Source organism: Hemicordylus capensis, chromosome 1 (genome assembly GCF_027244095.1).
Source record: "Hemicordylus capensis ecotype Gifberg chromosome 1, rHemCap1.1.pri, whole genome shotgun sequence".
Lineage (NCBI taxonomy): Eukaryota > Metazoa > Chordata > Lepidosauria > Squamata > Cordylidae > Hemicordylus > Hemicordylus capensis.
The window spans coordinates 186,367,824-186,380,863 of NC_069657.1; the positions used below are offsets into that span (position 1 = coordinate 186,367,824).

The following is a 13,040-nucleotide window of genomic DNA, read 5'->3' on the forward strand; positions in this document are numbered from 1 at the left end:
AGAATTCTGAACAAACTCAGTAAATTTGATTCCGGGAGGTTTTTCACAGGAGGCTTTTAAAGTGCTTTAACACACATCTCCTCTGGAATGGAGGTGCTGCATTCACATGTTGGCCAGATTTACCCTGAAGTCCCTGCAAGTTATTGGAGAGCAGTTCACACACAAGAAAAATAAAATAAAATAAAAGCACAACACATGCTTCACAGTTCTCACTCAGACCTTCTGGGTTGCAAAACAACTTGAACATAAGTGCATTTATACATGAAAGAAAGAAAGAAAGAATGAATGAATAAATATTTGTTCCAGAAGTTTTTGTAATTTTCTGACATGAAACAAGCCACTTACAGGCCTTTTAAGATAGTTTTTGTTTTTAAAGCCAGCACATTTTTCAGTCTGTTTTAAATTAAATATTCAGAGACTTCTCGGTCTTGCCCCACCACCCATATCAAAGCCCTATGGCAAGCAGATCCCTATATAGGGGGGTAACCACAAAAAGGAATTCACAGCCTACCTTGCAAAAGCTGTGCTGGATGGTCTGGTCTGCTGCAGGGAGCTCTGCCAGCCTCCTTCCTGGCTTGCTGGGGCCTGCTGAGTTCAGGCTTCAGGGAGGCCTACTGGGAGGCCTCTCTGGAATTCCCGCCCACCCGCCGATCAGCTGAGAGGCGGGGAGAGAAGAGCTCTGCAGTTTGCAGGCTGCTCTAATCCTACTAGGCCGGAGCTGGAGGCAAGTGGCTGAGGGCCCTGGGGCTGGGCAGGTGGGCAATGGGGTGGGGGTGGCAGGAACCGGCACGTGCCCTGCCTGCCCCGCCCCCCCCCGTTCCGCCTATGGGTATCAAATTAGATATTTCTCACTCAATGAACTCTCCTGAGTTGTGATGCAACAGATCCATGGCTGCCCTTTTAAACAATCAGGCTCTCAACTGGCAATTGCCTTTGCCATCCTATTACTGTTAACAATAGAAAACATGGTTGTGTGAAGTTGATGAAATGTTGGGGTCATGGGGAGGGGTGTTGACTAGGTTTGACTGTATGGTTTGACTATATGGAACCTCCTCGGTCTACAGAGGGAGTATGTCACTGAATGCTAGCTGCTGGGGATCAACAACAGGGGATGGTGGAGCCTTCATGACCAGCTTGTGGGTTCTCCGGAGACATCTGTTTGGGCAGCACTGACAGGGTGGCCTCTTGGCTTGACTCGATGGGGCTCTTCTAATGACATGGGCTTCTTACTTTTTGAACACAACAGGAAGCATCCAGCTTCTCTTACATATAACAAATTTGATTTTATGGACTTACAGATTTTGGATTTTAGGGACAGCATCCTCCAAACTGGGGGGGGCAGGGCGTCGTCGTCCAGTAAGTCGCATGAGTTGGATTTTACAGAAGGCATTCACAGAATCAGGGGTTTTGTCTGATGAGCTCTTTTTCCTGACTTATTTTATCAGCGAATGTGGCCCTTTGCTTTTCACCTCCATTACAGATTTTCACCTAACTGGACAACCCTTCTCCCCATATAGTCCACAGAATCAAGGTTTCTCTTCCTCCCTCCCTCTCTCTCTTCTACGGACTATATGGGGAAAAGGATTGTCCAGTTAGGTGAAAACCTGTAAAATCGGATGCTGTCTCTAAAATCCAAAATCCGTAAGTCCATAAAATCAAATTTGTTATATCTAATAAAATTAAAAGTTCACAAAATGGCACAACCATGGAGGGGAGCTGCATTGCCATGATTTCACTAATGACTTCACAAACAGTAGCAAAAGGTGTCCATGGCAGTCATGCCATGTGGAATGAGACTGTAATCCAGTAGCAACAGATACACTGTCTGGGGACAGAATCCATATTCTATAAAGCACAAAAATAAAGTGCATCCAGTGCTGGAAAACACTGGGCACCTCGAGGGACCAAGTCTGCAGTCAGCATACCAAATGGGTTACAACTGCACATACTGTATATTTTACTCAATCTGATCATCTGGAAACTGCCTGGCTTAGACTCATGAATCCCCCCCCCTCCAGCCTTTTGGGGTTATTAATATATAACTAGGCAGTCTAAGAACTCACATGAATCCTTGGATTGTTATATCTTATGTCACAGTTCCCTCTTTAGTATTTGTTTGATAGGGCTTTCTTTTCTGCCCCTAGGAATGGCCTTGTTTATGTTAAGAACCCTCACTTGGATTTAATGGATGAAGATATCCTTTATCACTTAGACTTAGGGACCAAAACGCACAATCTGCCAGCCATGTTTGGAGATATAAAGGTAAAGGAAACATTACGCTGCTGTAGCACTTCTAAACATAGTTCATTCTTGCTCATGCTTCTACTCATGTCTTTTGCTGTTACCTTTTATCATGGTGTCTCGCTGCAAAGATGACTTAAAGGCCCCTCAGGGACGCTGATGGTTCCATTCTGTAAAACTACTCAGAGAGTATGCAGCAGCTACAGTTATGGGCAATTACCCTTCCTTTCTTGGTGAAATCAGTAGACTGAGAAAGCTAAGCCTATTTCTGGTATGATGAACTAAATGTTTCCCTGGGGCTGCTGCATTGACTTCAGAGCAGAAACAATACATTGAAGAATTTGGCTCATGGTGGTATCATTTCTAAGTCTACATTTTTTACTACTAGGAAGGAATGGGTGGCTTCTCTTGCTCTATCATGGCTGTGTTCATTCAAAAAATGCTGTATTGGGAAGTGTATTTGCTCACATGCCAAGCTTTCTGGGCATTATTTCACAGAAGTGAGTTCACAAATAAAGGGAAGATTGGATATGAAAGATGTAGCTGACAATTGTACATTTTCTGAATTCGGTGAATTCCATTTTGAAATGTGCCTATCAAGCTTTTAGTGCATGCTGGCATGAGAACTGGGTGCCTGAATAGCCTGAAAGATACTGCAATTAATTGAACTTTGGAAATGTAAGGCCAAATTTAAGTATTTAAAGTCCCTCTGATTTCAGTGAAAAGGTTAAGACATGGTTCAGTGTTTCTCATTGAAACCAATGAGAACCAATCTCCTTTTGGCCTAATATTCCTGAAGTTCTGTTTGAATTTCTGTATTATATTATTAATAAAATATTATTATATTATTAATAAATATTAATAAATATTATTTATAATAAAATATTATAGTATTTTATATTAAAATATAAATATTAGCTAAATTATTAGTTTGAAACTGCAAAATTTAAAGCAAAGTACAAACTGAAATAGGCTTGAAGGTTTATGACCTTAGTTACAAGTTATTACAGCCACCTAATGGCACAGCAGGGAAGTAACTTGCCTAGGGAGCAAGAGGTTGCTGGTTCAAATCCCCACTGGGAAACACCTATATCAGGCAGTAGAGATATAGGAAGATGCTGAAAGGCAAAACCACATGGCTCTGTGGTTGCCAGGAGTCGACACCAACTCAACGGCACAAATTTACTTTACCTACTACTGGCTATGATTCTTCTCTGCAGTACATACAACATATTTTAGCACACTTAGGCTGCAATCCTGTGCCTACTTATCTAGCAATAACTCCCACTGAACTCACTGGGTCTTGCTTTTGTGTAAACTTACATATGGTTGCACTGTTAGTATCCACAATACTGTACATCAATATGCAGAATGTACAGAACTTTTATGATGTAGAACCATTCCAGTTGTCGAAAGCCTCATCACTTCTGACTGCAACAGCCATGTGGAAAGCTAGTAAAAAGTAAGGTTGTGCCGTCAAGTCAGTGTCGACTCCTGATGACTACAGAGCCCTGTGGTTTTCTTTGGTAGAATACAGGAGGGGTTTACCATTACCACCTTCCATGCAGTATGAGATGATGCCTTTCAGCATCTTCCTATATCGCTGTAGTTACATGTTAATTTCTCACACTTTATAATTAAATAGTAATCTCATCTATAGGTCAATGGTATCATCTCTATAATGCTCTGCAATTCCCTGCCATTCTTGCAGATGCTCCTGAAATAATACAGTACATAATAAATAGACCACATGCTCTTTCTTCAGCATCTGGTTCTACTTCAATAACTACTAGCAGTTTAAATTCAGTGCCCAGATTCCAGGAATATTGTGCCAGATTTGCTTGAACGGAGAGTGAGCATTGCTTCATATGAGGTATTTGGACTGGGTAGAACACCCAAGTACAAAATGCAGATATTGCATATCTGATATGAAATACACATGCATGCATTTTTTGCTATTTTCCCCTTTACAAGGCATGTAGAATTCCATGGACAGGCAAAGCCAGGCATATGAGGACTAAATATTGCAGTCCCACATCCCCCTACCCTCTTCCTGGCAACATGTAAAGCAAAATCCATTCCATGACATCATCCCATCCCCACCGCTTCATTGGCCACCACATGTGGAGGTGGAGAAACTCCATGTGATTGTGTCAAATTAATCATTTTGTTCTACTATGTTACTGGAGAGAGGAGACACAACAGCTGTCTTCAGCAACAACCATGCATTTCCCATAGCATCTTGAAATCTGTCTTCAGATTTCTTGACACAAATAGGGATTACGGAGACTGAACAACTTGTTCTCCTGCATCAAAATATGCTGGTGTATTGTAAAGCCAGTAGATTTCTTGTGCTACTGAGATCAGCATGAAGGACCATAGCATTGACTGCAACTTTGCATAATTGGGTCAGGCAGTCAATTTACCGAGCCTTCCAGGTGTACCCCCTTTGGATACAGAATTGTATGAAAGCAGTTCAGCACCTTATCACCAGCGCAAACCAAGTCTCAGTTGTTGCTATGCCTGATATTCTTATTAATTTATTTCCAGTTTGTCTGCGTGGGTGGGAGCCCCAACAGAATGAAAGCCTTTGCTCAGTTCATGCATAAAGAACTTGGACTCGAAGGAGATGGCAAAGACATGAAAGATATTTGTGCTGGGACAGACCGATACTGTATGTATAAGGTTGGACCTGTGCTTTCCATCAGTGTAAGTACGTTATGGGGCACCAAAATGCTCCCATGAGTGACACAGCAGTAACTGATGACTTAAACACATTTTTCACATCCCTTATTGGATATTTAATGCCAATCTTGCACTGGTGAGAGGAGCTGGAAATGAAAGCCTTTGATAATCCAGGGACTTTATGAAAAAGAACAATGCAGTCCGTATGGCACTAGGAAGAGCTTTTCAGGAAGCATCTTCATCGAGATGTTCTCTCAGTGTCTTCACTGTGACTGGCAAGCATCACCTCTATGAGCAAGTAACTCTTGCAGTCTTTACACTTTTCACTCTTTTCTTCTGATGCTGTCAGCAAAAGTGCTTGAGGGCACATCCTGTAATCTTGGTATGTCCCTTGTGTGCGGAATCAGAAATATTGGAAATTGAACAAAGTGGTTACCTTGAAAATATAGATGCCTTTCTTTGCAGACTTACAGTGCAGTTTGTACTTTGTACGGTAGATTGCATGGCCCACAATGGCCCCAGAAGCACCGTTGTCTGCAGTGGGGGCTGCTGGAAGCAGCTGGGGAGTCAGTACCGGATGAAGTCATGGGAACATGAGAACTGCAGGGTTGTTCTTCCAAATATGATCATGCAAGACCCCACATCTGAGTCTGTTTGCATCATTTCCTGTAGTATAGCACAGTTGCCATTTGCATCTGAAATGGGGAGAAAGGAGAAAGGCCTTGAAAGTAAGTGAAGGAAAGGTCTTTACATAGCCATTTACACTGCTGAGGGCCACTGTGTATTATCTTCATTTCTAGCACAGTTCCTTGTTGCCCTTCGATGGGTTCTTAATCCTAATTACAGGCAAACCACACCATACATGGCCCCGACACCCGCGGGTCCACGTATCCACGGTTGGGCAACTGACACCCAATCTCGGTAGATATAGAAAAATAGTTTTAAAGGGTTAATTTTCATGTATCCGCGGTTTTGGGGTAGTTGGAAATAACCTCCAAGGTCATTTCCAGCCACCATTTTGTCAAAGTGAGCTATTTTGTGACTCTTGGATGGGGTGGGGAGGTTACTGCAATTTTTTGTGGGGAAATGTAGGCATTGCAGCTTCTGGAGAGGCATTGCTGGACAGCAGAAGACCTGCAGAGCACAGTACAGAACTTTATTGCAATTATTTTAGTCATTTTCAGCCTTTTCTGACCATTAAATGCCCCTACAGAAACCTAACCCCCCAATCGGCATAGACTTAATGAATCCACAGTTTCATTATGGTGGGGATGGAACCCCCGTGGATAATGGAGTCCACCTGTATTTTGATTTACTTATGCAGATTGTTATATACCACATTTCAAAAGAAAAGATTCCCAAAGCAGCTGACATAGCAAAAGGAATGAGAAGTCGGCTCCAGAGGGGTTCACAATCTAAAAAGAAGCACAAGGGAAAGGAAGCGGAGGGGAGGCAGGAAGGAAATATATGATGGACTTAGTAATATCAAATGGAATGGTTTTACAGGTGAAACTCAAAAAATTAGAATATCGTGCAAAAGTTCATTAATTTCAGTAATGCAAATTAAAAGGTGAAACTGATATATGAGATAGACGCATTACATGCAAAGCGAGATAAGTCAAGCCTTAATTTGTTATAATTGTGATGATCATGGCATACAGCTCATGAGAACCCCAAATCCACAATCCCAGAAAATTAGAATATTGTGAAAAGGTTCAACAGTCTAGGCTCCAGGTGTCCCACTCCAATCAGCTAATCAATCCATAACACCTGCAAAGGGTTCCTGAGCCTTTAAATGGTCTCTCAGTCTGGTTCATTAGGAATCACAATCATGGGAAAGACTGCTGACTTGACAGTTGTGCAGAAAACCATCGCTGACACCCTCCATAAGGAGGGAAAGCCTCAAAAGGTAATTGCAAAAGAAGTTGGATGTTCCCAAAGTGCTGTATCAAAGCACATTAATAGAAAGTTATGTGGAAGGGAAAAGTGTGGAAGAAAAAGGTGCACAAGCAGCAGGGATGACCGCAGCCTGGAGAGGATTGTCAGGAAAAGGCCATTCAAAAGTGTTGGGGACTTTCACAAGGAGTGGACTGAGGCTGGAGTTAGTGCATCAAGAGCCACCACACACAGACGGATCCTGGACATGGGCTTCAAATGTCGTATTCCTCTTGTCAAGCCGCTCCTGAACAACAAACAACGTCAGAAGCGTCTTACCTGGGCTCAAGAAAAAAAGAACTGGTCTGTTGCTCAGTGGTCCAAAGTCCTCTTTTCTGATGAGAGCAACTTTTGCATCTCATTTGGAAACCAAGGACCCAGAGTCTGGAGGAAGAATGGAGAGGCACACAATGCAAGATGCTTGAAGTCCAGTGTGAATTTTCCACAGTCTGTGTTGATTTGGGGAGCCATGTCATCTGCTGGTGTTGGTCCACTGTGCTTCATTAAGTCCAGGGTCAACGCAGCCGTCTATCAGGAGATTTTGGAGCACTTCATGCTTCCTTCCGCAGACGAGCTGTATGGGGATGCTGACTTCATTTTCCAGCAGGACTTGGCACCTGCCCACACTGCCAAAAGTACCAAAACCTGGTTCAATGACCATGGGATTACTGTGCTTGATTGGCCAGCAAACTCGCCTGACCTGAACCCCATAGAGAATCTATGGGGCATTACCAAGAGAAGGATGAGAGACATGAGACCAAACAATGCAGAAGAGCTGAAGGCCGCTATTGAAGCATCCTGGTCTTCCATAACACCTCATCAGTGCCACAGGCTGATAGCATCCATGCCACACCGCATTGAGGCAGTAAGTGCTGCAAAAGGGGCCGAAACCAAGTACTGAATACATATGCATGCTTATACTTTTCAGAGGTCCGATATTGTTCTATTCTACAATCCTTGTCTTCTTGGTTCCATGTAATATTCTAATTTTCTGGGATTGTGGATTTGGGGTTCTCATGAGCTGTACACCATGATCGTCACAATTATAACAAATTAAGGCTTGACTTATCTCGCTTTGCATGTAATGCGTCTGTCTCGTATATCAGTTTCACCTTTTAATGTGCATTACTGAAATGAATGGACTTTTGCACGATATTCTAATTTTCCGAGTTTCACCTGTATACTTTGTGGTCCATTCTTGCTCTCTATCCCAAAACTTCTTTCATACTATGAGACTATTCTCACGATGGGGGAAAGGAGCCAAAGAAGTCCCCCCTTAAATGGGGTTAGTGGAGCAAGCGCTCTACTAGTACTAACCCCGTTTTCCCGACCGTGAATCGCCACAGCGTGGCTCCGTGCCACGGCGATTCATGAGGAGACCCCCACCGGGAGGCTAAAACAAGCCTCCCTGTCTTGGGGGGCATCCTAGGACTTCCAGGAGCCAAGCGGCCCCCAATCCCTGCAACCCCTACCGGCTCCATGACGGAGCCAGTAGTTGTGTGGGTGGCTGATCTTGCTGCCCAGCAACAAGCAACTGCTTGTCTGCGGGGAGTGCAGGCTAAGCTCGCTCTCCCCACAGAGCCCGGTAAGGCTCTCCACACTGCACGTGTGGGGAGCCTCAGTGTCATGTAAGGTCAAAGTGAGATTCAAAGTGGGATTACATTTGACCCCTGAACTGCAAACTATTGATATGTCAGAAGTCAACGAACTTTCTTTGGATGATGTTTTCATAAACTACACAGAAGGCTTCAATATATGGTTTCTATGTGTATTTACAGCTACCTGTATACAGATTGTGGGTAAAATGTGCAATTGAAAGAAAGCTAGTATGTCTCAATGGTCATACTGGAAACACGTATGTTCATACCAATACAAGGGGCAGATATATAGCATTGTTCTGATTTGGCTGACAAACCTTCACGGAAAGAAGCCTGCTGCACGCAAACGTCTCACTGAATGGAGAAAGTTGCATACAAACAGGTGTTACATTGCAGCCAGTTCTGTCAGCTGGGACTATGCTGGGACTATGATTACTGAGGCCATTAGCATGACCTCTGCACGTGTGGAGGCCAAACTGGGCCACCGTCAGCCTGAGCTGCAGGGGAGGAGCGGCGGTGGGGCCTAAGGGAGCCGCCGCCAGCCCAATGCCGCCCCGAGGAGCTGCCTGGGGCTGGCATATGAAGTAACTTCCCCCCACCCCACCCCACTTGCCCTTTTTGCAACCCCATAGGGTTCCCCCAGTGCTTGTAAAGGAGAATCTTTATAAGGATCCCCTTTGCAAGCACCAGAACCGGGGCTGACCCGGTTCGGTCCCTAGTTCTAGGCATGAACCAAACCGCTGGCCAGTTCATTAAAACTGGTATGAAGACTGGGCAGTTTGGTTAGAGTTCAGTTCGAACTAGAACAGAACCGCCCAGAGCGGTTCCGTGCATACCCCTAAAACAGTCTTGTGTTTTATCCCATGGTTATGCAAGTTTTGCTCCATTTCAGTGAGGTAAACTGTGTCCCATTGTAAATGGGCCTGATATTGTAAATAGCATTAATATTTCCAGACAACTTCATTATTGTAAATAGGATTTCTGTATGGAAATTCTGCTAGAGTCTGTGTAAAGAGAGCCAGCAAGGTCAAAAATTCATGGCTTCTGCTCAAGCAAGATTCAGTTAAAGATGATGCAATGTACTGAGTTAATTTTGGAGGGAAAGGGAGTTTTGATTCCATTGGTTGTGTGTTGAAAAATGGAGGGAACTTTGAGTTACGCTGACTGGATTATTTAAAAAACATTTAAGTAAAAATTGCGTAGTTGGGGTTGCTTTTAGCACAGTTCTGTTCCCTTTGGAGATCAGAGGGTGCAAGTCAGAGCTCAGAGTCAGAAGGAGGACAAGCAGTGCAGTCAAGAAGCTACATGCTGGAGAACCATAGGAGCTGAGTCCAGTCCAAGGGAAAGAGCTGAGTCCCCCTGAAGAATTGCTAGCACAGCCTGAAAGAATCAGTGGTGTGGAAATAACTGAAATTTCTTACAGAGAGTGGAAACTCTCTGATAAGGGCTGAAATCATGGAAGAACCAGGCTGGATTGAACCCCAAGGCTGTAAAGGTGACCAAGACCTGAGACTGCACTAGGAATAAGCCAATTTGCTGAAAAGGCTGAGGTAACGGGAAAAAGACTGAGCTAGGGACCAGTTTCAGATAGGTTAATTGGATGCATTTTCCACCCTTTTATTTCTTCCTTTATGCTCTAATGGTAACTGTTTTGTTTTCTAAAGATTCTGCTGTATAAAGAAACCAAAAAACTATTCTTTTAAATTAACAAGTTTTTATGAAGTAAACTTTCTTGTTACATTTAAAGATTAGAAGCTTGTTTGATTGTCTCTGTGCCACACCTAAAGTCTTTCATGCAGTTTTCCACGCATTTTGGAGCAGATTGTTTTCATAACAATCTGATCCATGATCAGATCAGTAAAGTTGGCAAACTCACAGGTTACACTTAAGGCATGCAATAGTGTGATATACTGATCGAGATTCACCAGGCAGTTGGGATCTAGAATAGAACTTGTAAGGTTCAGGAATCACATTCAAAGTAGGGCTGAAATGATCATCTAGGGCTTGAAGAGCAGCTTCATTGGCATCCCCTTCCAAGTTGGCAGGAAAAAGCAAATAATTATATATTTGGCTTTCAGGGCCGAGGCAATGAAGCAATATAGCCTTCTGCTTTGCTGTTGGAAAATCAAGGGTCTGTATAGTGACTGAGGAGATGATTGCAGAAATAGGACCTCCATTGTTTGCAGGGAAGAGCAGGTTCTCCTGGGATGGACAAGAAAAAAGGTGGTGGTCTAAGTCATGCTGCAGTGGGCAACCAGGGAACAACAGAGACCAGGACTGATCAGGAAAAAGTACCTCCAGGGGTTGTGCAGGTCAGGAAATTGGAGCAACAATCAGCAGCAGCGATAGTATATTCTTGTAGTATGTTCATCGTTAACAGCAGTGCAGGAATGTAGGCCCAGTAATGCCATGAAATGAGGTTGCAGGAACATTCACAAGCTTTACAGGCTCACACACGTAGCTGGTTCAAAATCATGTCACCAAATGTTTTATATGCTTCCCTCAAACACACAAAGAAATCTTACGTAGATTTAACTAGAGGTTTATTCAGCAACCACTCCATTTTCTCCGTCTCCTCCCGCTCCTGTTTCCTTTCTGACTCTTCCCACACACTCTCTAGTCTACAGGATCCCCACTTGGACAAACGTCCCAACAAGTAAATACAAAAGATTATTGGAGTGCATGCAGCACGACGTGTTCTCTTGTTTGGAGGCTATCCCTCCTGCAAATAGGCAGTGCTGTTAAGGAAGCTGGGGAAGGAATATAGCCCAATGGAAGAACGTTTGCTTTTCATGCAGAAACTAGTAACAAGTGCAGTCCCTGGCATCTCTAGGTAGGGCTGGCAAATACCTACCAGGCACCCTGAAGAGCTGCTGCCCATCAGTGGCTGGCATTCAGGCTAATACTGTGCTTGCACCACAACGTAGTGCACCTGCAGAACGGTCACACAACTGAGCAACGTTGGGGGAATGTTCAAAATTGTGTTCTTGTATGAACATTCCCTGCAAGAGAAAGACTGATGAAGAATCTAGGAGGTGCGTCACAACTTGCACGCTTTGTCGTACAAGCACAAGGATGTTTGCACTGGCACAACACTAGTCTGAAAGATGTAGCAGAGCTAGCCTTGCACTTGCATATGTTTGTGCAAGCACAGCATTAGTCTGGATGTCAGCCACTGTAGGCAGCAACGGTCCAACTCAGTATAAGGCAGCTTCCTATGTAAACAACCAGGAGGGTACATCTGCCTCTTTAATGATATCCAGTATTTGCAACGGCATGACCTGTATGCAGGCTTCCCCAACCTGCGGCCCTCCAGATGTTGCCAAACTACAATCCCCATCACCCCCAGCTACAACTTATTGTGGCTGGGATGATGGGAATTGTAGTTCAGCAACATCTGGAGGGCCGCAGGTTGGGGAAGCCTGAATCTAAAGCATCAAAATATAATATTTACATCCAGTTAATTACCCGGAAAATATGCCAGAATCTGAGGCCTAAAATTGTTGAGCGAATTGTCCAAGTGACCTATTTCCCCTGAATGCTAGCAAATCCCTGGTTCCTCAACCAGTATGTTCATTTTATAACTAATTTACCAGGGATTTGCCTTTCTTTCCTTTCAGAGACTTCTCAGTCCAATCTTTCAGGCATTCAAAAGTGCTACATGTTTTAAACTTTAATACACTGGGTGAAAAATTGTCATCGCTTGTTCTTGCTGCTTCTATGAATTATTTCCTTGCTCTTCTGATATATGGAATGTAACAGACATACAGGCCTGTCTGGGAAATTCCCTACCTGCATCTCTGCGAGACAAGCAAGACTTGAGATTAATAGGCCAGGAGCACACAATCAAGTTTCCGTGTAAGACAAAGGGGTGTTTTGTTGTGGCACTGAACAGAATCTGGATCAGTCTCAAAGACTGTCAGAGCTGGGTCAGGGGCAGCAATCCCATGACAGTCAGGTATTGGGACTAAGTGAGGCGGTAAGCCAGGATCAAAGTATCACGCTGGAAATCAGGGCTGATTAACCAAGCCAGAAGGATGAGAAGCAAAGACTAGAGTTGCCATGCCCCACCCACCCCCGGAATTCTGGGTTATCCCCAGATTTCAAGCATCTCTTCCGGAGATGCTTGCCCCACCCAGATTTGCCCGGATTTCAGTTTTCAAAACACCACACACACACACCGCTAAGTTCTAGCACTTGTAGAAGCAGAGATGGAGCAAAATGTGCAGTCACTATTGTGCTCAACCACTGGACTTGGATTAAGAGAGGAAGAGGACAGGAGGCTCATTGGGAGGGTTTCACTTTTACAAGTACAGTAACCCCCTGAGGAATGTTGCCTTGTTTGTTATCATCAGGGGATCTCTATTGGGCAGATGCGAGGATAGCTTGCTTTTGATGTGCATCACTACCTGCCTACCAGGCTGTGTGTTGTGATATTTAAGGACCTTCTTGGCTTTACGTTCAATGCATGCCTACTTAGAAGTAAGCAACGTTGGTTTCAATCAGATCTTCTCTCAAATAAGTGTGTGCAGAATTGCAGCCTTAATTAAAAAGCTGTGCTTTTTATTGTTGTTCTATTGT

At 43.8% G+C, this 13,040-nt stretch overlaps 2 protein-coding genes across 5 annotated transcripts in view; one reads left to right on the forward strand and one right to left on the reverse strand.

Moving 5' to 3' along the window:
* The window catches only part of ACVR1 (activin A receptor type 1), a 248,157-nt gene extending 247,572 nt beyond the window's left edge, over window positions 1-585 (reverse strand). Inside the window, exon 1 of the mRNA XM_053259716.1 lies at window positions 512-585. The gene's annotated coding sequence lies outside the window, so the exon portion shown is untranslated. The remainder of the gene's footprint in view (window positions 1-511) is intronic.
* Window positions 1-13,040, forward strand: part of UPP2 (uridine phosphorylase 2) — a 53,560-nt gene that overhangs the window by 15,975 nt on the left and 24,545 nt on the right. For 2 of the 4 annotated variants that reach the window (XM_053259785.1, XM_053259776.1), the window contains exons 2-3: window positions 2,145-2,262; window positions 4,792-4,950. In XM_053259785.1, coding sequence (XP_053115760.1) covers window positions 2,185-2,262; window positions 4,792-4,950 — 237 coding nt within the window. In that variant the 5' untranslated portion in view covers window positions 2,145-2,184. Of the gene's footprint in view, window positions 1-2,144; window positions 2,263-4,791; window positions 4,951-9,127; window positions 10,010-13,040 lie in introns of those variants that run through there. The other 2 variants (XM_053259793.1, XM_053259803.1) reach the window with 2 other exon arrangements.